This window comes from Trachinotus anak, unplaced genomic scaffold, assembly GCF_046630095.1.
Source record: "Trachinotus anak isolate AG129_WGS33_773 ecotype Australia unplaced genomic scaffold, CSIRO_AGI_Tana_v1 ptg000007l, whole genome shotgun sequence".
Classification (NCBI taxonomy): Eukaryota; Metazoa; Chordata; class Actinopteri; order Carangiformes; family Carangidae; genus Trachinotus; species Trachinotus anak.
The window spans coordinates 21532761-21557627 of NW_027273858.1; the positions used below are offsets into that span (position 1 = coordinate 21532761).

Here is a 24867-nt window from a genome sequence, read left to right on the forward strand (position 1 = left end):
CCTGCAGGCAAAACAAACGAACTACGGTCATCCACTGGTGACGCAAATTTCCCGCCCTCACTTCTGCGATCCTGTGTGTGTAGGGGAAAGTCAACAAACAAGTGTTTTCACAGAGATTTTACTTTGATTATTTTATATTTTTCAGACGTCTGTCACTGGCTAACGATGCCTTCCACACACGACTGGATTAACGACCCCCTGGGTGTTGTTGAAGGGATGTTTGGTGAGAGACATACCGGAACTTCACTCCCTGACAGCTAACGTTAACGCGTGAACCTAGCTTGTTAGCTACATGGCTACGGACCATGCTATCCACCAGGCTCATCGTGTGTAGCGGTGCTTCTCCTTTCTCTGAGAAATGGCAAATAACTTCATCAAGTTTCTGCGGCTTGCCAGCGCTGCTGTATTTCTGCCTGTACACATATTCGTTTTAGTTACATGAAAAAGAGCCGTGTGTGTAGTTTAATCTGAAAACCTTTGTGAAAATCCACAACATGAGGCATTCAGGGATCCTTCAGATGTTTTAAAGTCGTTTAAGATTTCCTTCCGTGAAAGCACCGACTTGGTTCGGGCATAGATACATGTGGCATTTATATCCTAAACCAAGCTTCACAGTGTGTGAAACTTTGTGCTGTATTTGTTCATTTATTGACAACACAGTGATGATTTCCAGTGCAGTTCCTTTTATCTACTAGTGAAAAGGGCTTGTACCTGACATTTGTCATTATCTTTATATGTTAAAAATAAAAGCCTCATGACTTCATCCTGAAAAGCAAGCAGTAATTTTTGCCTTGAGAAGTCATCAACATGAAATATGTTATCCTTTAGAAATAAGGTAGATAGTACTGATGTGTATTGTTATGAGTTATGTTATTGAGCAGCTCTTGAGGCAATAATGTTTTTTTCATTATAGGTTAAGAAATCTACAATGACAAAACATACTATAAAAAACAATCTTAGGAAATGTAGTAAAATAAATGTTTCCTCTTAGTTTGAAATTCTTCCCACCACCACAGTTACATAGGGAATTATTTTTCTGTTTATACCATAAACAGAAAAACCTTTGTGACTCATTTTATCTAATGTAACTTAACCAGCTAATTCGATCAGACAGTATCCTCAAAGCCAGGGTTTCCTGTTATTATGAACAATCTGTGTCCCTGTTTCTTTACAAGACAAATAACATTATGCTCTTGTTGATATTTCAGCCGCTTCCCAGAACAATCCCAACCCTGCATGGGAGGCCAAAGCGGTCGAATTCTTCAAAGATCGGCTGAAGGAGAAGGACGCTCATACCTGGGTAATGCAGCTCTGGGATCCTTTCAGCATGTAAATTACGCTGAGATGCAAAAGATGCCTGGAAACGTCAGTGCCCCAGCCTGTTTCAGTACGCTCACTTGTAAATGATGACCACTTTTATTTTGGTGCAGGTCCCATCTTTGAACGATGTCCCTCTGCACTACCTGAAGCCCAACAGCCTGGTGAAGTTTCGTTGTTTAATCCAAGACATGTTTGATCCGGAGTTCTACATGGGAGTGTATGAGACTGTTGATCCATCTACAAAGGCTAAAGTAAGTGCTTCCTCTTCTGTGCAGCTGTTTGCATAAACACAGCCATCGCAGGTCTGCAGTGCATGTTGTTTGCATCCGATAATGTGTTAGATGTCATCATGTTATCATCATCTTATTTTACTGTCGGACTATCCACAGGTGCTGCGATGTGGGAGGTACAAAGATGTGACAGAATGTGGGGTATGTACACATGTTCAGTTATTCAGGGCATCCATAAATGCCTCAGTGGAGCTTCAGCTTTGCCATTGACAATACTGACCCATACATTCACTTTCAGGTGGATTTTAACTCCAGAAACATTGTAACTGCAGAGAGACAGACTTTCTACTGTGTGCCAATCCCTGGAGAAAACCCCTGGGTGAAAGAGATATCCTCATCATGATGGAAGCACTTCTCAAACAGGAGTTAAATGCATATTTTATCATCTGTCATTGGGAGTATTTTTGAATACTGCCTCCCTAGTTTTCCTTAATTCTATTGCACAGCTATGCCGGCTCCAGCCAAGCAAGAGTGGTCCCTTCCACCTCGTACGTGCCGAGCAGACAGAAACGAAGCTATGAGGAAGATGACGACATGGACGACATGGACACGCAGCCGCAGAAACAGAGGGAGCCACACACGGGTATGTGATGCTTGCAAAGTGGAGATAGGTAAATGTGTAGCTGATTGCAAAACAGGAAAATCGTTCATTCGATATTTAACTACCTATCAAAGTATTTAAAAAGACATGAGTCTTTTATTTTGTTTCCATGAAGCTGTTTTTCCTGCATGTAAATTCCTCCTGGGAGATGACGGTGGTGTAGCTGAAGCTGTGATAACATCAGCTGTAAAAGTCCTATTTACTAGTTTAGTTAAAGAACAGTTCCTCCTAAACTTCTTCACACCACAGGGTCCATCTAGTAGCTACTGTGACACTTTCAGTCATATCTCATAGTCTCTATTAGCAAATGGAGTCACTGATGTTTAGCTTTTTTTCTGAGCTCTTAAAAACCTTTCTATTCAGAGTAGCTGTTGTGCAGCTTTTGATCATATCGCATGATCGATAGTTCCAATGAATGAATCAAGAATGAGCTTTAAAGCTTGGTTTTTGTTCACACAGACAAATTACAGTTCATTTCCTGTCTACTCTGTTGTGGCACAGACAACACTCTTTAAATTAATTGGACGTCATTTATTATCTAACAATGCAAAGTTTTCCCAGGCTGGATTTTTGCTGTAAACGCAGACTGCTCCCTCTCTCACTGCAGGTCCTCATAGTCCTGCAGAACAGCACGGCAACGGCGACTGCAAGCGGCTGGAGACAGAAGCTCCGTCCAGCCAGGTGGCGTCCGCCTCTCATCTCGACCTCAACTTCCCCCTGCCAGGAGAGAATGGTCCCTCCTGCTTAGTTAAGGTGTGTTATCTTTGTAACGGGAGGAGGTTCTCTTTTCACTTCATTTTCATCACTGTAACCTGGACTCTTGACACAGTTATTGGTGGATGACTTATCTAGTCAAACACCTGTTCTAAGAGGTGATACCACTGTTATCTACAGACTTTCTGAGCGTAGCACAGAAGCTAAAAGGTGTGGTGTTGTTGGCAGGTGTACGAGGACTGGGACAGCTTCAAACTGAACGACACACTCGAGGTCTACGGGATCCTGTCTGTCAGTCCTGCTCTCAGTGCTCTGGCCGACGAGAAGTAAGACACGATAGTTCAGCTACATTTCCCTCCAGTGGCGATCTGCCTACTCACTCTTGGCCTGTCCACACAGAGACGCCTCCTCATCCCTCCTGGACCCCGCAGAGTCCATGGAGACGGCGGAGGAGCAGAGAGTGCACAGCCCACCCGCCTCGCTCGTCCCTCGCCTCCACATGCTCTACGCCAAGCCACTGCCACACAACAACCCCCTGCTGCCCTCCGTCACCCTGGAAGACAACAGTGCCTGTAAGGACAAGTAGTCGAGCACAAATACTGCCTGATAACCAGAGTCAGCTCATCTTTTCCCATGTGTGCGACTTTAAACGCCAGTTATCATGAATATTTCTTATTTTTGAATAGAAGGCTGTTTAATGTCCAAACCCCGACCAGTCACACTGTCAGAGACCGAGCCTGCTACAGATTATCCGACATTATCACATTACTGCAGCAAGAGCACAGATGTAAATGAGCCCAGCTGCAGTTCATCTCATTTGCATAAAGCGTTGCTAAATAAGACCTGATGCTGCCCTGTTTTGGCACTAAAGTATTTTCTACTTACATAATAATATATAATACTGGTGGAGGACACGACACTTGAGGAATCACAAGTGTGTATTCCCTTTATAAACTGACTTATTTACACACTAAAAAGAGCCAGAAATCCTCAGATTTACCCCCTCCCCATAAAACATCAATGACACAAATCAAAACCAAAACACTGAATGATTCAATAATTAATCATTTTAACAATTACATGTTATTACAGGAGACAGTGGAGGCTACATATCCTACTATGTAGTCGTAACCCTTGAAACAGCTGACTCTTTCTCAATGAGGGTAAAGTCACGTGACTGCTTTCTGGTTACAAGTCATCATCATCACTCGTCAACAGTGGATAATTTTTATAATTATTATTGATGGTCATTGTAACCTGGGGGTCATTTTGGCCGTGTCCCCTCACCTGTGTGTGACGATACCTGACGCTGCCCTCTCTCTACACTCAATTTGAACTTTGACAGTGACCATCAATAATAATAATTATCCATTGTTGACATGTGTTCAGAAAACTTGTGACCAGAAAGCTGTCACGTGACTTTACCCTAATTGAGAGAGGGTCAGCAGTGTTATTAACTACCATGACTATATAGTAGGACACTGTCTCCTGTAATAACATGTAATTGCTTAAATGATGAATTATTCATTATTTATTGGTCAGTCAGTTTGTATTTTCTAAGCTGGATCGTTTTTCTCTCAGATGAAAAAAGTGGCCAAATTTAGAACCAGTCTGGGACCAGCTACATCAACAAACAGCGTTAGCCTGCAGAACTAGAGGTCGGGTGCGGTGTGTGAAGGTGGAGTCAAATTCCCAGCCTGAACCACTGTTCCAGTCCGTCCCCCTGGTTACTAACTGCCAGCCGCTAACAAAAAAAATAGTCTTGCTGTGTTTCTTTTTTCACATACTGTGGTGCTTTTGAGTTCAGCTCTTATCAGAGTTCAAAAGAAAATTAATTAATTGTTCATCATTTTGGTAACCAGTTAAATTAGGGCCAAACATTTAATTGAAATATTATCAAAATCACAATATGAACAAGTACAACACCCAAATCTTTCTCAAATTTAATTCCATTCCAATTTTGTTTTGATTCACATGTATCTTTTTATCCTTCGTCTGTGCTCTAATTATATCTGTGTGCCAAGCTGCTTTAAAGCTCCCGTCAACATAAACCTTAGTTATAGTCACATTATCATGTTGCCCTGCAGCTGTGTGGGAGCAGAGAAAAGGAGCCATTATGTTGAAGTTGGTTTGTCTAAAGCTTCCCCACACGAGGAATAATGCAGCGAATGTTTTCCACTGAACGGCTCTGAAAGCTCACATGCCTGTAGTCACCATGGAGGGCTTTCTGTTAACTCTGTCCTTCCCCCTCAGTTTTATCGTCGACCCTGAGCGAGATGGCCTCCATCAGGGCAGAGCTGCTCACGTACTTCACTCATGTCCTTCTGGGAGATGCTCTGGCTGCTGAGTACCTCATTCTGCATCTAATTTCTAACGTGTACGTGTCAAATACGAGTCCCGTCTGTAATGTTTAACACTGACCTTCACGTCTTTGTGTTGTGGCTTCACGCCAAACCAAAAGAACTTATCTACAATGTGTTTTTCTTGTAGTTACTCCAGACGAGATGTTCTCCCACTGGGCAAATTCACCCTCAACCTGAGTGGCTGTCCCACAGTGGCCTTGTACACTGAGCGCCTCTACCAGATCATCCAGCAGCTTGTTCCCTCTGTGAGTGAATCTGATCACTTTGAGCCAGTGATGCTACAGTTGATTTCTTAAAATGAAAGACATTGAAAGGTCCCCCCCCCCCCCCCCCCCCCCCCCCCCCCCCCCCCCACATGCAGTCGTACTATCTGGGCATGAGCCTCCAGAACATGAACCAGATGAGGCTGGTGCCTAAGAAGGACTATGTGGCCAACCGGCTTGTGAGCGGAGCCCTGCAGCTGGCCAGAAACACCTCCCTCTTCCTGGATGAAACCAAGCTGGAGCAGGGGCAGCTGGACACAACAGGTGAGGCTTCAAGAAACCACAAGGGGACGACACTGAGAGGACAAGATCTGCAGTTAATGGCCTCCCTGCAGCCCGCTGGCACTGTTACCATGGCTCGATAAACTCACCAGGTTGTGTCTCCTTGTGTTTGTGTTTGGTGCTGTAGGTGTGCGTAACGTCACGGCCCTGGGGAACCTGATCTCGTGGCAGAAGGTTGATTATGACTTTAACTACCACCAGATGGAATTCCCCTGCAATATTAACGTGCTCATCGCGTCAGAGGGCCGCTCGCTGCTGCCGGTGAGGACAAAGAGGGATGAGGCGTGAAACCGCAGCACAAAAATGCACCACCACCCCACCCAGTACTGTCCCCCACCCTGCAAAAAAAAAAAACAAACAAAAAAAAAAACCAACCCTACCCCGCCCTCTCCGGCATGGCCAGGGAGGGGTTAGGTTTCCTGCAGCCTCTCATGAGACCAAGCCGTGTCAAGCGCTGGAGGTTGTTTCCAGCCGGCGTCATGCTGTCATCTCAGCTGTCATTGGCCAGCCGCCGCAGCTACCCCTCCAGCCGGTGGCTTTAGCCCCGGGTCTCACAGTGTTGCGATCAGCCTGAGGAATGTGCTGTGTGCTATTCCTGTGTGTTGGTCTAACAGGTTGCCATGGCAGCAGCTGTGTGCCACAGGAACAATCCTGGGAGAGGCGTCAGGCCCGGTCATCCATTAGTCCAGCAATGAAGGGCAGCGCGCTGTAAACAACTCCCGGGGTTGAGTAAAGTCACAAGCGGCACGGCTGTGTTTACATTGAACAGCTATTGGCTGACGAGCAGCTGGAGGGTCGAGCTGATCAGGTGCTTCTCGGTCAGCTCAACGGGGCTTTGCTCCTGTCTGGCGTGCTGTGAAGTTTTGAGAATATGCCAAACGAGGGGTGCACACATCAGGCAGAGTCTACTTCTGCATAGCAACACCTGTGGAAAAAAAAAAACCACTAGATACACATGCAGCTCCTCTGTGTACAAACTTCTTCCCTGGCACAATGTCAATATCTCTGTTTCTCTGGATCCCTACAGTCAGACTGTCAGATACACCTACAGACTCAGGTCACCGCGCCCCACATGGAGGAGTATCTCAGCAGCATCCACATGCACCCGCAGGCCTCGTCGCAGCTGAACAAGCTCAGAATCTACCTGAGTGTGGCGCGGCTGCTGGACTACAGCATCTCCGACGAGGTGACGAAGGTGAGACGAAGATTTTACACCGACTGAATTTATGCATTTGTTTCTCATTTCATTTTCCCTTCACTTTAACATCAACCTCCAGTGTAATAAGAATGAGAAGTTAGTACCAGTAGGTCGTAGATTAGTTAGTTAGTCCTTTTATCTTATTATTCGAACTGACAGGTACAATCACATTGCTCTGGTGCTCCCCCTCCCTCATTGGCTTCCTGGTAGATTTCAAATTGATTTTAAAATGTTATTGCTGACTTTCAAGGCTTTAAATGTCTCTCTCTAATTCGTTGACATTGTCTGTGCCCAACTGAGAACTGAGGTCTGCAGGAGGCCTGTTGGTCGCCCCAAGGTCAAGGCTTATGACTAAGGGGACCAGGTGTTTGCTATTAGAGCCCCCCCAAATCAGAAACTGTAACTCTTTAACTTCTTTTTAATCTCTTCTTAAAACACATTTCTTTGTCTTTTATGTTATTATCTATTATCTGTCTGTTTTATTTATGTTGTTTTATCCCTAATTATTGTTTGCTTTTTTTTTGCATATTTTATTGCCTCCTGTCACTTACTGTCAGACCTTTTTGCATAATGTTGATATATGAAATGTTTTCTTCTCTTTTTATTATGCTCAGCTTCTTTTACCTTTTTTACTTTTTTTTAAAGTACTCTGTAACTTTATTTATACAGTTCTTTTCTTAACAAAGTTATTATCATCATTATTATTACACTTTATGTTCTCATGTAATGATAAGTTCTTGTCCTTTTCTGCTGTCCTCAGTCAGTTGAGGATGACTTTGTAGATATGAGGAAGGATGACCCCCAGAGCATATCTGCTGAGGACCTCCACAAGATGCTGGTTGTGGCGAGGTGGGCTGTGATTTCAGTTTATATAATCCCCTTTACTTGGCATTTCTTTGCTTATACCCAGTGAGAACAGTAACAACAGCCCGTGAAGCTTCTTTAAAAGGAAATTTGTTAAATAACCACAGCAGTAATTAATTACAACAACAATGGAAATGCCAGATATGACATAAGCAGGATGACATTAGCTTCATGGGTCAGTGCAACCAAAATTAAAAGACAGACATTTTGACTTGCTGAATGCCTGAACGACTGCCTCAGCCAGGAAACTGAGATGTGATAACAGCGTCTAGAATTTATTCAGGCTGAGATATGTGTGAGTGGGATGTAGCTGACTGTCACTCTGTCCGCAGGTTGTTGTCTCTGAGCCTGGGACAGACCTCTCTGTCCAGAGACAGCTGGCTGAGAGCCAAACACATGGAGGAGCTGCGGAGGAGCCGGATGGAGCAGCACAAGTGCGTCAACGGCAACGAGCCGTGATCACGCCGACAAATGAGACAGCGTTTGTTTTTCTTTTTGATACTTAAAGAAAAAAAAAGTTTGTAATAAAGATGTTTTTCATATGCCATATAGTTCATGTTGTGTTCAGCTTTTTTCTGCACTGATTTGAAGATAAGATTTAGATATATTTTCACTTCATGGATGAGTTGTAGGTTGTATATACAGTAACATCTCAGTGTGTATCATTGTTCCCTTTTTGCCTTAAAGCCACAGTCTGCTGTGGGGTTCATGCCAGCGGTTTATGACAGACCAAAATTTCTGTTGACCGAAAATATAAAACTTTTTTACTTCATACGTAAATAAAATCATGAGGTCTGGAGGATAATTTCCCATGGTGCAGTTTCTTCTTGGACATGGTGGCACAGACACGTCCTGGTGATGTGACAATAAATGCAACAATCATTCACTCATGTACTTTTTATTCCACTGGAATATATCCCTTAACAAAGAGTGTACAGTGCACTTTGTTATCAAGTAACACACCCAAAAAGGATAAGAATAAATAGGATACTTTAATATACAATACAATCTCAGTACACTGTGGAAAACAATGACAATAGTCAGTTGGTAAAGGAGAAAGACATGACCACAGACATTCAGATGAAATGGTGCTAATGCTAGAAAATGTGCTTTAACAGTGCAAATCAAATGCTTTACGACCTCTGGTCACATGATAATTAGTCATAGTCCCGGGTCCTGAAGGGAGGGGAAGACAACCACAGCGAACAAATGAAGAGGTGGTTGCAAAAGCACTTGGTGTAAAAACAAAACACTATGGATCTAACTCTGCCAGCTTTTGCATATAAAAACCAGACACCAGCGCTCTAGCATTGTGGTCTCTATCAGGAATGTTGAGGATAACTGTTCCTTTGAGCTGAATACAGCCAGTCCAGGACAGAAGAAGTTTCTGCTTTGTTTGAGAACCGCTCCAGTGTTTGCAATCCTGCAGGAAGTTTAAAAAAAAAAAAAAAAACACACACACACACACACACACCTTATACCCTCTGCAATAAAACTTCGCATTACAGCTGTTACCTTCAAGCTTTGGCAGCACCACACACTATCAGCAGGTTCAATAAACTACCCACAAAGCAGCCAAGGCTACAGTCTCATTAACACAATTATAGTCAGATAAAATATACAAGTATCCCACATCGAATCTGCTGGTGAGCGAGCTGAATGCAGAAAACAGGTGAATGTAACAAAAATGAAACGTGACCGTTTATCTTGGGATATTTCAGCGGGAAGCAAAACTGATTATTATTATCATTATTTATGAGTAAAAGACACCAATATACACAACAGTGGGATGAGGTGACCTTGGTTCATTACATTTTCTTCTGGAGGACTGTAACAAGGTCCTGTAGGAGATTTTCACTCGAGTTTAACGGTAAAACTGTAAAGTTTGTCTAAAGAGGCAAAACCTCACTTCTTGAGGTTAACAAAAAAAAAACCAAAACACACAATATAACAATGTTTACAGCTTCATAGCACGTAAATATAACCAGAGCTCTGAGCAGAGCAATCCTAAACACCAGCAGCAGCAGGGATGGTCAAACACAACTCACACATACTGTACAGGACATACACACAACCAACACACTGTTTACATCTCTTAAACCTGGAGAATGTACAGTGCCAGTAGCTGAAATACCCCAAGATAAAGCCTGATGACACACAGAAACCCTGAACATGATGTTTTATACAGTACACCAAATGTAACATGTAAGAATGGACTTAAAAAGGTAGATTTTGCCATAAATACCTGATATACATAATCCCACTTCAATTCCCTGTTAAGGCAAATATGCTTTCAGTTTGGGGAGTGCATAAAGCGTCAGTGTTTGTTTAATAATTGGGTGGGTGCAATTGCATATATACCTACTATATGCTACTCTCCTGTCTTTGTCAAACATGCAACGTCAATATACAACGCTGGCTGAGACTCAGTTCAAAGAAAACCCTCATGATTATTTAGTACAACCATTAGCAGAATAGTTCTTTCATTACATATATCTATCAAAAACAACTCCAACCAGCAGTTTTCTGGTTTACTCATGGTCAGCCGTCTCTTCAAAATAAGCTGCCACCCTACCATTGATACAAAAAGCTTAAGGGAAGGCTCTACTGAGGGAACAGTTAAACATACAATACTCACTGTACATATCAACAACCAGATACTCTTACTAAGCTCTTGTGTAGTTGTTATTTCTTTAACGGTATATCTTCTAAGTTACACTTGACAACATTGATATTACATAGGATAACTAAGTACAGCATGTCGTCTGGCTAGTTTCTGACACCTATACAAAGGGTTATAGTTAACACAGAGTCGTCCTTTGGGAAATCACAAAAGACATTTGGTCGGATTCTACAACAACTGTTATAGACTGAAGGTTGTTACGAGGTCTCTACCCAACACGCCAATAAGTGACCTGCACATACGGGGATAACGTACAGTACATGTTAGAGTCCGAGTTGGTCTTTTCAACATGCAGCTAATGTTTACCTGCCCTGTTAAAATCAGCTGTCACCGTTAACCTCACATGCAAGCATTGTGGGTAATTGAATAACTTTTCAGACCGAGGACAGTGACATGTTTACAAGCACAGAAAGACTCTGGAAGTACAAGAGTTTAAAACGTCTTAAAAACCTAAATATCTTCCTGTTTTAGTTGTTTGTCTGTTACAATAATCAATGAAAATATCTTTGGAATTTAATAAGAAAACTATACTTGAACCAATCTATAACAGATTCCCCAAATGTAATTTTTAAACTACTAGGATACTGGTACTCCGAGACATTTTCATACTGTTGGAATTCCTATAGGGAAAGAATATATTGATGACAACTGATTATTATACCATAAAAGAAAGAGAATCTAATATTGTTATCAATAAGTGTGTGAGACTGTAGGGCAAAAGGTATAAGAGCTAAATGAGTGCTCTCATAAGAGTGAGGGAATCCATAATTATGTGCATGTAAACACGGTCACTGTCGTGATGGGCTCAAGTGTATGTCTGTAAGTTCTGTACAAGAGTCATTATTATTTTGGGCAAGTTGAACTACAGGGAAAATTTAGGAGCGTGTTTCTCGGCCGACCGGTGACACTATGTGCAAGCTTTTGCTACTGCTACCAAACAGGAAGTTTCAACACGTTGTACTGCTACATGGAAAGCACTAGATCTGGATGATCCTGGTCTGGCACTGTGTAAACATTGCCTTCAGCTCGTTCTCTTGGGCCTCGTTGACAGTATCTGGCTCGGGGCTCTTCTGCACCTTTGCCACAGCAAAGCTGATGCCCTGGGTGAGTCCTGCCTGGGTGAGGCTGGCCACCTGGACCATGGAGCTCTTGATCTTGGCAAAGGGGGACACCACTCGGCTGCCGTTGCTGTCGGCGGGCGAAGGGCCGAGGCTGCCCTCCAGCTGTGAGCACAGACTCCTCTGAGAGCCTCCTGAGACCGCAGAGCTGGGCTTCTGGACGGTGAGGAGGTTGGAACTGGAGGTAGTGGACTGGACGTCAAGCTGGGATGGCCTGGGGAGCTGGGGCTCTTCCGGCTGATGCTGCGGCTCTGAGCTTGGCTGCTTGTCTGAGTCTGCTGGGGTATTCTGCACAGGCACCGCAGGGTTGAATGGAGGTACAGGAGCTGGCGGATGTTCTCCAAACACCTCGACAGGTTTGGTCTGAGCATCCTGGACAAACTGGTGGCAGTAGGCATCAATGGGAGTACCAAAGTCAATCAAAATGGCTTCTTCAGCAACCGAGGCGGCACCTGGAGACTTGTCATCGCTGACTTGAGTGGAGCTTTCCTGTGCTCCGTCACAGCCTGTGACGCGGATTACGGAGGGGATATTTAGCTCCACGCTACCAATGGACTGGGAGCGGCTGCCCAGTCGTGGGTTTGATGCTACGATGCCGCAGCTGGGCAGCACATAATCCACGTTTTCTAAAGAACCAGAACACGGGTGCTCAGGGTCAGAATTATAGGAGTCAGAGTCGTCGGACATTTCAGAGTGCTCGTCACCGATGTCTTTCAAGTTTCCTGTGCCGGGGTTGTTATCCGACGTCTCCAAGCTGCTGTCTGACTTCCACAGGTTGACGTGCATAGTTGGTTTTAGAAAATTGACTTTTACATCAGGCTTAGAGAAGCTACCCAGCTTCCCGAGGGGCTTGAAGGGGCCAATGTTTACGTTTGTCTTGGTCTGTTTCACCTTCTGATTGAGGGAGGAGAATTTGTTGAGGAGGAAACTTTTGCCTTGTGCCAAACCAGAGCTACCCTGGACCTGGTCAGCAGGTTTGTTCTGGATCCCCATTATATCCTCATGAGGTCTGCTCTGTCGCCTGGAACACAGACACAGATGCTGTAATTATGCCAGAAGCAGCTCTTGTAGTTGTGTTTGTCTTTGTAACATTACATCATGTGTCAGAGAGACAGACGACTGCTAGTTAATAAACTACTCACCTCTCCAGCTTCTTTTCAACCACAAGCAGGTCCAACCCCGTAGACTGTTTTGTTATGCGAAGCATCTCAGCTATGCATTGCAATGTATCTGAAAGATGTCACAAGTGTCAAAAGAGTTTCCTTTTGCAGCCTTTAAAGAATTTAAATAAGTATGTTATGACCTACCTTTTCCATCATCCTCAGGATTTCGTGTTGCTGCTCTGAGCGTGTGAAAGTATCCGCTCGTCTCCTCATTTCTGTAATGCAAACGCATACAGCAGAACTTTGGCTTCCCAAACAGAGTCGGCTCTGGACCTGCAAAAGGAATCACAACTTTTAACTTCTTTTTTTAGCGATGTGCTTTCCTTGCATGAATCATAATCAACGTAGATGCTGCTAAAAGATTACTGAGAAACTGTTAAGCACACTTTTGGGAAGTGTTGGGTGACTCAGTGAGAGCACAGGAACCTTCACTTCTCCTTTGAGTCTAACTTCTCACCGATTTCGATCTTTTCCAGACCCTCTAAATTGAGGCGTTGGTATTGGTTGACTTTATCTGCTTCTTCATCGTAGCTACAGGAAAATAAATGAAAACATAAGTGAATCCATAAGACCTTTATTAAAAAAACATTTAGGAAAAGTTAAAGTCAGACTTACTAAGCAATGTAGTAGGCTTTATCAGACAGAAGCAGCAGCACATCCACATCCTTGTTGGTTGCATCAATGAGGCTGGTGGGAAGTAAGAGAATGGTATCATTAAAGAGGGCTCTTCAGAAACTACTGAGAGCTTAGAATAAAGAGCACCAACGTGGCTCATCATCTACAGATGAAAGAAAAGGTAAGAGAACCCTTTTAATTATATGAATCTATGTATACATTTGTCTCAGATCTTCATCTAAGTTACAATTATGAACAAACACAACTGATTTTAACTAGGTCTGCACCATATGCAAAAAATAAACATATTGTGCTTATTTTGGCAGACATTGCGATTGCGATATGTGATACGATTGCATGGTACAATTTTGGGCTTTGTACCAAACAAGAATTCTCCCTTATGTCTGGAGAATATTGTTTGTAGTCCAGGGCGTCTCTGTAGCACAACAACGCTTATGGTGCAAACAATGCACAACAATGTTCTGACACACCTGTGATTTTTTGCAGCTCCTGCGATTCGGATGTTGCACTTGGCCATATTGTGAATTTGATTATATTCTATTAATTGTGCAGCCCTAATTTTAACTAATAACACACAAATCACTGTACTGAATAACTCAGCTGATGACATCAACAAAAGCTAATTAGAGTCAGGAGTTATCAAGCTGCCCACTAACCTCATGTCACAATTGATGAGAGCCCAACCACCATGAAACTTCTCATCATCCGGCAGCAGCAGCTGCATGTAGGTCTGCAGCAGGAGGCTGACCTGCTCCTGAGCTCCTCTTTGACTCTCTTTCTCTTTCTCTTCGTGCTCCTTCTCTTTACTGAAGATGGAGTAGAGGTCCTCAGTCACTGGCAGGCCCATCATTAGGTCTGCAGGGAGAGGCAGGACTCAGGAGTTAATCACAGGCTAATTTTAGGACAGACAGACATATATAGATAAAATATGTTCCTGTTTTTCCATACCAATTACTGCCTGTCTGTAAGCATCCCTGAAACGGTTCAGATAGTAACGGTTTGCTGAGTTCACGCCGTCCTTCATCACACCAGCCAGTTTCCTCTCCCCTGTCCTGGTGAAATCTCCCTACAACAGATCAGTGTGTGTTACATGAAACTTTTGATGTACAAAACGTATGACTTGCACAATAAGCTCTGTCTTTATTAGTCATTTTGATGCGTTTAATTTACTGAAAGCTCATGTCTCAGTAGATTAAACTATCCACAAGACTGTGTCAGAAGAAGACGGCACACTTCACTACTGTTTTAAAAACAAACACTGATCCAGATATGAATGTGTAAGGACAGCGATGTTACCTTGAGTGCTGCTGTGCCTGCGTACTGTCTGCTGATGGTGTCTCCATTGTTGGCCCACATGATCTGATAAATCCTGTAGCACTTGAGAGGCAACGGCTGCTCTGGAGGCATCACGCCCAGTTTCTTCAGCTGCAGGAAGACATGATGAGACATTTTGCTGCTGCCTGCTGTTTACTCTGTGAGTACATTGTGACATCTCTCTTTTAATTTAAAGTGCATCAGTCTGTACCCATTTTAATGAGCTGCTTAATTTAGAATTGCGTTTGCTGACTAAATGCTGGATTTGTGAAAAGTTTTGTGTTGTATAGTCTATGGTTGTGCTGATGTGCAGTAAACAGCTCGTCTTCTATCCTTGTTGTTCAGCGCTGCATAAGCATCGAAAGTCTGTGATCTGTGTGTGATCTGAACAAATACACGCAGATGTCAGTAATCTGTTGTACAAACACAAAGTGAGCTGCCGACAAAATAACAGAGACAAGAATTCATGCAGCATGAATTACACTTACACCTTTTGTTAAGCACTTTGAAGCCCCAACTTTAGAAGTAGCCAAATAAAATAAATAATTAATGACAAAGTAGATTTTTCCAAATTATCAACAATGCTATTACTTCTAAAATATAACTTCTTTTACACACATTAATTAACTGCAATATTGTCAACTGTGTATTTCCCCTGAATAATTATCTGATTATTGCAATTCTTGCAAGTACTTAGTGGGCGACCAGGAGAAACAAAGTCTAATTTTATGGGCACTAGAGAGTCAGTTTATTCATCTGTGTACGAGTTTCAAGAGGAACAATGTAACTTTCAGTTTAAAAACCACAGGAAATAGTGAATTATGTTTAGAAAACAGAGTCAGAGACATTGCTGGTATGTGTATGCGCTGTGAGAAACTGATGTTCATTACTTTGCCTGGGGCCAGACAAAGAAAACATCTCACCTGCTGCTCCATCACTACCCGAGCAATAGCAGCCTGAACCACATTAGTCCTGTCAAGACAGTCCATACAGTTGACTCTGAAGATTCCCTCCTGCTTGCAGATGACTCCAGCTTGATCCACCCTGATAGAGGAGGACACAGTCAGAAGATTTTCAGCTAATCAGGAACATATACTACAGCCCCCTGGGGCTTTATTGTTGTTTGCTGTCTTACAAACAGTGTTCATGTTCTCAGCATTTCTCAGAAACAATATCAAGATGTTGACACGCCACTTACCAGGCCCACTTCATGTCAGTGATGATATCAGAAATAGCATCTGTCAGTATTTGTACGTTCTCAAACTTCATACCTCGGCTGAGAAACAGAATGTAAGGAACAGCAAAGGGGAAGTTAATGCATTGTGGTATAAAATAGTTTTTTATGAGTACGTTCATGAACAAGTTTCAGTACTGAGGAAAGTGTTCCTCTTACCAGTGCTCATGGAAGTCGAATGAAACATATGTGAGGTTTGAGTTGTTGTAAAGCAGGACTTGCTTCAGATATGCGTCGCCAATAAGCTTCTCTCGTCCACCTTGATCCACTAAGTTAATGATGACCTGCAGAAGATGATAAAGAGTGCTGTCATTTAGCCTTGTGGACAACATGTACTATGTGCCCCTCTGAGCTGTTCCAGTGGAAACACACTGAGATGCGAAATGCCAGAGGACAGACAAATGACTCAGCAGTTTTAATGGCACCTTGTTACATGGACAATGTTGACAAAGTTTAAGTTTACAATCTTTAAAAGGCCAATAGTGTAGTTTTTTGAAAGCTTAAATAACATGACTGCTACATACCAGGAGCTTAACAGCCAGACTACTGTTAGAACATTTTTAAAGGTCCCATATTGTATAAAGGTAGACATCCATGTCTTTTTTGATTATAAAGCAGGTCTAGGTTCTATATTGATACAGTGAAAGCATCAAAGCCTCAGTCCACAGAGAAATACACACAGCCTGTATTCAGAAACTGAGCCTTAAAACCAGCCGTCAGGACTTCTGGAACTTTGTGATGTCACAACAAAGCAGTCACTGCTCTCAGCCATGCCCCAAGCCCCGCCCACCTGGACCCACCATCCAACCTCTCAGGATTTCATTTAGAGGCTCAGATCCTCTCTTCTGATTGGCTGACTGACCTGTTGTTATTAGAGCTGCAGACTGAAGCCTGAGAGAGGAGATGTAAAACTACACTGAGATGGTTTTTGGTTCTTAAAACAACAAATATATCTTCTTATGGAGATCAACACTTCAAATAAAACACTGGAAAAGTGTAAAATATGGGACCTTTAAGTGTAAGTGGTATTAAGTATAGTGAGAGATGACAGTAGCATGGTAATGGCAGAAAATGTCACCAATTCCAGTCAGGACGCTGTCAGTTTGATTCTCAGTTACTACATGAAACACATGGTAGTTATACACTAAAGCCTCAGCCAGAATTATGAAATTATATATCACCAGTTGCTGGATAACCACAGTGGTGATAAATTCAAAATAACAATCCTAACACAAGACTGATGCATTCAAGTAGTCGATAAATATGCCAAGCACATACCCAAGCATCCACATGGGGAATGTGACTCACCTGCTTCTTGTAGAGTTTAAGCTGCTCTTCAAAGTGAGCAGCAAAGTAAGACATGGTCTCCTTCTCTCCTGAAACATTAGAAAAATATGATAATGATTTTCATATAACTGAATCTGGGTAAAAAACATGAAGACATCCGGTTTGCATGCTTTTATGTTACTGTAACTCTGAAGAAAGAAGTGCTGCCTCTTATACCAGCCAATGAGAGGCCGAGGAGTTAATCAAACTTTTTGATTCACACAAAGATACAGCACATTCCTCATATCCAATCCATAACCCTAGTCAAATATTTTTTAAAGAGATAAGAAGATAACTATATTTGGCTCAAATACACTGGACTGATGAGTCAAACACTGGTACTGGATCAAATGTCTTTTTTAAAGGGTACAACTATAAAAAAATTGAAGCACAAATCCATCATACTCAAACCAAGCCTATGAAAACCCTTCTCTGCGGGACTGTATACAAGATAATGTAGCTGTACTGACCTTTCTCTAAACGTGGCCGGGGATTGTAGCGGTACCCTGCCTGGCTCCAGAAGACAGGCACAGAGCCACGAGTCTGCACAAAGGATAGAGTGTGGCTGTGCACGTGGATCAACTGCTCTGTCTCCACATAGTTAGCCACATGGCCATCTGTGTCCACTCCTCTGCGTTTGTACCGCATCCCTTTGGACAAAGAGATGACATCAACATTATTTTTAATCACAGATCAAAACTTACTTGTCTACCAAGTTCTTCCAAGGTTTTTGTCACAGAAATCCTGTTTTGATCAGGTTAAACTCCTAATTACAAAACATAACCCACATATTTGGGCTGAATCAGAGTTCAAGCTGACAGAAACTTGATCTACCTGCACGGTGGCGACTACGTCTGGAGATCAGAGCCACAGTGAAGCGAGGGTGGATGTCATCAACACAGGTGATCTCCTGCGGTGGAGTCTCAGGGCTGCTCCTCTCCTCATCGTACGTCTCGTTGTAGTTCACTACCAGTTCCTCCACTTGTACAAACCCCTGAATGATTGGTATCACCCAGAAGTCGACCTCTGGGACCTGGAGCAGTCAAACAGTCAAAAAAAAAAAAAGCAAAAAAAAAGCAGCAGGACAAGAAGATTAAAATGCCGTCTGCCAGGCTGATAAGGAAGCACTTTGCATCCACCAAGTATCCAAAGTGGATAATCCTCCATAACTCAGAGCCATTATCGCTTCTGTTCACTGAGTATTTTCATACTCCTCCGATAAAGCTCTGGTAATTATCAGCACATACAACTGCCACACTTACACAGCAGAGCCAGCTACACACTTCGAGCTGACAATTATAAAAAAAAACCAAAACACTATAAATACTGTGTCAGCAAAGAAACAAATCTGGGCATTTCTTCAATTCTACAGATAGAAAAACAACACATCGTACCATTCTGTATTACTGTTTGGAAAAGTCAGTTACCTGAAGGTCAATAAGATCCTGGATCATGTGCTTATTCCAGAAGAAACGGTCATCCACCTTTAACAGAGATTAAAAACTACTGTCAGACAGATGTAAAGCATTTTTGAAATCAACATATGAGGAAAAAAAAGGCAACAACTCCAACCTTATGTTACCATTTCGCTTCTCTATTGAGGCCATATGAATGTACATACATCATGTAAACTACTGTTGTAATTGAATGTGTTTCATGTGCATTTATATACATCTTTATTTACCAGTATCTATTAGGTGTCTCTTTAGTGGTGGCTCTTGGTGTCAGTATTTGTTCTTGAACTTTTATTTTAGCTGTTTCTCATCAGGTGATGCTGTTGTCATGGTCACACCTCCTTCTTTAGATGTATCTCAGTAACATTCATATTCACTTTGTCAACTGGTGTTAAAACCTCACATATCTATATAAATTGTCACAGCCACTGCTATGTATAGGTATGATACTTATAGCTGAAATGTGTTTGTTCTCTGCTCCACATTAAACACGAGGACTATCTATCCGTGAGTGAAGGCTTTCTGTTTGTTCTGTTTCTCTCCAAACCTGTTTCCATAGGGGTAAGCTGGTCTTCTCCGAGTCTCCTTGACGCTGCACACTGTTTGTCAGGTCGTACGTCATGCTGTAGTAGAAGGAGTCGGAGTCCATGAATATCTTGTACAGCTCATCCAGCAGCCGCCTCTCCAACCGCTCCTTCTCTTTGTTTTCCTTGACCTGGAAGGCAGGGGAATACTGGATTGGGTGGGTGGGTAGAAAAGAGCATTAAGATGACAAAGCAAAGAGAGAAAATCCTGTGAGAACCTCAAAGCCTTTAAAAGTGGAAAAGATAGGACAGGGAGTGTGTCGTTTTGAAGATGACAGAATACATTTTTAAAAAGTGTACAAGACAAAAATACCTTTTTCTTGATGGGCACAGCAACATTAGATTTGATCTGACTTAAAGTTTTCATCAAAAACTTAGACTCATCAGGAGACTGGGCCAGTTTCTCTGGTTTGTCGATTCCAAAGTGATGCTTCTTGCAAAGCTGAAAAACAGGATCTTCTGTCAAATTTATGCAATTAAACAGATATTATCAACATGACAGTGAAATTTAGAAAATAAAGAAAATGTCATTTTGATTATGATGTTATAAATTAGTTTGGTATCACCTTGAAGCTCTGAAAACCAAACTGCCTTGTTGAAAAATCAGTAAAATTCAAACTGGCATACTGAAGAAAAAATAAAGTTTGATTCTACCCACAACAAACAGCTAAAAACTATAACATTACAGCACTCCACACATTTCTCACGTTCCTAGACTAATGCAGTAAACACTACACTGATCTATAGGATTTCTAGGCACAAACCAGGTGGAATGATCACTCATCACACTGCAGTACCAGGACGGGGTCTAACAGGATGGGGTCTTAAAAGCCTATCAGGGAACAATCATCCTCATCTGTATTTACTCACTTGAAAATATCCTGTCTCACCATCCATGAAGCTGCCCTGAAAGACTGAAATCTTAGCCACAGGCAACTTCCCTTGAGATTTAATTCTACATATATGGGTGAAAATAAAACAAATCTTTTAAGAAAATTAAAAAAAACGACATCTCATTTTGCACCACTGTCAGCTCATCTTCAGGATGAATCATATTCTGACGGATACAGGGTATTCTTGGGTACATAGAAAACGATTTAGGTTTCTCTTATAATTATTGTCAGGGGGGACGAATGCAATAATTAAAACACAACAGCGTGAACACTGCCTCGCTCCTCTCATTTACAGTATTAGTATGCACACCTCCAGCTCGAGCTCCTGCGGCTCTTCATCAGACAGAGGAATGACAGCTATCTTGGTGATCTTGTAGACCTTGTGGTTGCCTGGTAATTGGCCGACCAAAGCTTTCTGGCGGATTAATACGAGGCCGAGAGGAAGATCTGCCAAGAGGAGAGAGAGGAAGGGGGGGGTTGCGTCATGGGTGCAGAATTCCTCACATTCTGAAAGGTGTGAAGAAAGCAGCTGCACACCAGCCATTCACCACAGATTTTATTTAATAAGGCAACACAAGACATCTGGTAAATAAATAATTTAAATCCTGTTAATCTGTCTGATTTACCAGAATAATACATATATTTTCCTGTGACGGGTATAATATCAAACATCCTACTCTGAAACCCACAAAGACATGGAATAAATAAAACCTGATTTATCATCCATTGACTCATAACCTTCAACTAACTCCTCTGCATAACTACACACATTTCAAAGCACTTTGCACATTTTTTTCACACCTTTCCTTGTGAGTAAGAAACATACTGATGAGCACTGGATGATTGGGTAACTCAAGTGTCTGAGAATTTGTCTGTTCAAAGACAAGACTTCACTTACCTGTGTGAAGCTGTATCTTCCCAATGACACCTTCCACCAAACCCAGACACACCGGATTCCAAGCCAACAGCAGGTCTGTTGCTGAATTAAAAAAAAAAAAAAAAAAAGAGATTAAACATGAGAACAGTGGTTTCGCAAGACAGCTGATTCACTTTGGGTCAGATAAGCAGCTAGGATAAAATATTACACATTTGTCAGTAGGGCCACTCTGCTAATTGAGGCCTCCAGTTATCTCATTAAAGATTTGTGAGTATGCACATTTTCTGTCAGCTCAATATTCACACTAAAAGCTTCACCTATGAGTTCATCTAACAGAAAGCCATGACAGTCATGGTCGATGATTTCCTGTTACAACGCTCAAACTTGTTTTAAGTACCCAGTGAAACACTCTTCACTTCAAAGACATGAAGACTTAGTCTAGAGCCAGTAGTTGGGGTAAATGCAGTAAAAACACATAAAAGAAGGATCTGACTAAACCTGTATTTGTGGTGCATGTTGTCATTTTTAATGCATATTTACATTAAAAGTACATTTTACTGAAGAAAGCGTAAGTTGACTGAAGAAAAAAATGGCCTATCTCCATTTCATAATGTTTTCAAACAACAGCATGTTTGAAGTCAGTTATGGCAATGCATAAACTCAATGAGTAAACAGAAAACGGAAATGCTTCGCTTTGGTTACACACCAAACATCATAGTGGAGAAAACTGGAAAAATGTGAAGGGTGTGGCTGAGGGTGGAGAACACCAACTGTAGGAGCCTCAGACAATGACTCTTCCTGTTCTGTGAGCCAGAGAACAGGGGAACTGGCCGGGAGGGCCACACCAGGAAAGTCTCGCAGAGAAAAACAAAAGCAACACCACAGCTTCACTGAGTAACACTGTGGAAGTACTTGACTGTGTGCTTCAGAGGAGAGAAACCCAGTGAGGAGTGGAAACCCTTTTTCCAATTAAATAATGAAACAGTGGTGCAACTAAAAACCTGTTCAGGATGGCTGCACAGCCATACAACTTCAACCGACACAGAGGATAACACGCACGGCCTTTTGGTGTGTCTAATGAAACTTTTCCTTTACTGTGGCAGCCCTTTCACTTCAGCTGGGAATGTGTAGTTCCCACTGCCCACAGTGTCTCATTTTACTATGAAACAAGACCAAACACTTTCACAGTATTGTCACAGCTGTGAGAAGCAGCAATTCTTACTTCTGCAATGTGACCAAGGTGTAATGACTGCAGCTTCACAAACGTCAGTAACACATAACACACTGGTTTGAACCTGTATTTATTGTGTCTTAATGTTGTTGTTGTTTTTTTGTTTTGTTTTTTTTACATCAGAGAGGTGTTATAGTTTTCTAATAACTCGCCATACTAATATGGCAGTATAATATCTGTTACGCTGTCATATGTAAAGCACATGTTATCTAAACTTATATTTACACCCATTTACAGTCATGTGCTATGTCTGTTTGATTCAAAGAAGAACTGAAGAGTCAAATTTACCCTCCAGGAGGTAACATAAGAAGCAAAGCAAGAACTTTGGAGTCTGTGTGGGGTGTTGGCACTCCCGGAATAAAAGATAGGACGATGATTTCAAGACTTAGGAATGGCGCAACCAAAATTTTCTATGGCTCCTTTACCAAAAATATTGTTTTGTTTAACGCAACTGGATAATTTAGAGCCGTTAAATGATAATGACAACGTTTATTACAAAGATGAACGAGTGACTAATAATGAAGGAGAGATTAGACTAAACCGCTGAGGTGTTGTAGAAACATGTTAATGATAACAAAAGTAAAATAATGTTTGTCGATCCCAAACAGGCCAAGAGATACACGGCCTTTATTTCAAGCTAACGGGTAAAAAATGCCAAATGTTAGTTTCAGGTAAATGGCCGGCTGCAGCAGAGAAAGCTGTCATCCAGTAACGTACGTACCAGGTCTGACCGTCATGGTCCCATCTTTTCGGCTGCACCACAGAGCTCGGTCCCCGCTCTGGAGAATGTAATCGTCTTTGGCTTGGAACAGCTCCATTTTGTCCCTTTACGTTACACAAAAATGAGCAACTCGCTGGCTTCGCAGCCAGGTACTGCTAATTATCCACTTCCACGTCTTGGAGGTTAACTGTAGCTAGCCACGGTTAGCGCTTTTCCCACGGGCTGCCGAGCTACGGTAGCTAGCTACCTAGCGGGTTAGCAGCGGCGGCGGCGGCGGCGGCAGCTGGGAGCGCGTCGGATTCGTTTATTCCACATCTACGCATGTTGGCCATCAGATTCCTCTTCTACTGGACAGGCACCCCGTCCCACGGGCATGCCGGGCAGAGGGAAGGCAAACACACATCAATGAGTGAGATGAGAAAGTGTCCCAGCAGGCAGCAGCTGGTGTGAGGCGTTCAGGACGAAACCGACAGTTTCCTGCTCCAAACAAAGACACGTGATCTGAGGCTGAGCCGTCACCGCCGGTGTTCAGGTGCTGCATATACAACACATAGGGTGACCAGGCGTCCGGCCTTAGGCCGGACAGTCCGGATTTTCAATGCCCTGTCCGGCCGCTGTATGTTTGTGTAGCTGAATAGGCTACACAAACATCATCTTTAAACCACTCACAATTGTACTATAAATGAGAGTATACCAGAGTCCTATGTACACCATAGTAATTTATTGATATGCCGCATAATGTCCTCCTTTTTGGTGTTATGGAAATGCTCACCCTAACAACACATCATGTCAAAATGTTTACTAAAGTCAAACTCAGTCATTGTTAACTCGGCTATATGATGTTATTATGTGTTGAATAAACCATATTTTAAGGACAGGGGTACCCAACTCTGGTAGAAGTCACGATTTGGCAGAATCAATAACGTAAGCCTTTATTTTATTGGTTTGTTCCAGCTATTTCATTACCTGTGTGTCTCCTTTTTGTTAAAATACTTACATTGAAATTAAAACACCACAGCCACAACAGCTCTTGCTCAGTCACAGCAAGTTAAATTTTATGGATGTATGTTTTTTTTTTAATTAGAGGATTATATATATAAAAAACACACAAAAATAATGAAATCACTGTTCTGATGTTACAGGTTGGGGTCATTTGCATATAAATAAAGAACAAATTGCACCACTTGTGTCCCCACCGGCTCAGGAATAAGCATACAAACATGGTGATAGTTATGAGTCAGTGGGGCCTGCGGGAAAAGGCAGAGAGCAGCTGACCTGAGTCATGATTGTTCATCATGCCATTGAAAACCGGGATCAGGCAACGTCAGGGACACAGGTTTGCAGCCAAACTGGGAGCACAACAGTCATACATGAAAAAAGTGAATTTCTTTAGTAGGGAGAAGAGGTGCACTTTTAGTTCAGATTTAGATATATGCACACTAATAATATCCTACAAATTTCACTAAAAAGCTTAAGAGAAGTAGTGCTGAAACAAGTAATTAGTCAATTAATCAGTTAGTCTGTCGTTTTCCAAGCAGAGAGATTAAACATACCTCAAACCCATGAGATCATAATCTAAATATCTGTGGGTATGTTGGTCAGAACATACAAGACTCTTGATGACCACACTCTGGGCTTTAGTAAACTGTTTTGAGTATTTTTCGCTATTTCCAACAAATTATAGACAAACTAATCACCTCATTAGCAAATAGTGAAAATAATTGTTAGTTGCAGCCCT

The 24867-nt window shown here is 42.3% G+C and overlaps 2 protein-coding genes across 3 annotated transcripts; one reads left to right on the plus strand and one right to left on the minus strand.

The window, feature by feature from the left end:
- The first annotated feature begins 36 nt into the window (after positions 1–36).
- mcmbp (minichromosome maintenance complex binding protein) lies at positions 37–9350 on the plus strand. Its single transcript, XM_071481378.1, has 16 exons — positions 37–223; positions 1209–1300; positions 1431–1571; positions 1710–1751; positions 1849–1938; positions 2055–2193; positions 2819–2964; positions 3154–3251; positions 3325–3497; positions 5179–5302; positions 5416–5533; positions 5650–5815; positions 5961–6094; positions 6861–7028; positions 7792–7880; positions 8228–9350. Exons 1-16 carry the CDS (start codon positions 166–168, stop codon positions 8352–8354), a joined length of 1905 nt encoding a protein of 634 aa, XP_071337479.1. The 5' UTR covers positions 37–165; the 3' UTR covers positions 8355–9350.
- Positions 8869–24837, minus strand: inpp5f (inositol polyphosphate-5-phosphatase F). Of its 2 annotated transcripts, none has more exons than XM_071481374.1 (20): positions 23130–24837; positions 21199–21279; positions 20611–20747; positions 19721–19849; positions 19371–19538; positions 18797–18853; positions 18204–18402; positions 17840–18019; positions 17352–17419; positions 16203–16327; positions 16008–16085; positions 15733–15853; positions 14792–14920; positions 14444–14561; positions 14152–14350; positions 13475–13546; positions 13317–13390; positions 13004–13132; positions 12839–12926; positions 8869–12717 (listed from the first exon to the last, which is right to left on the minus strand). In XM_071481374.1, the coding sequence occupies exons 1-20, from the start codon at positions 23224–23226 to the stop codon at positions 11556–11558; spliced, it is 3411 nt and encodes a 1136-aa protein (XP_071337475.1). In that variant the 5' UTR covers positions 23227–24837; the 3' UTR covers positions 8869–11555. The 2 variants fall into 2 exon arrangements, with proteins under 2 accessions (XP_071337475.1, XP_071337474.1); XM_071481373.1 differs by having other exon boundaries at positions 19371–19556.
- Positions 24838–24867: the final 30 nt, after the last annotated feature.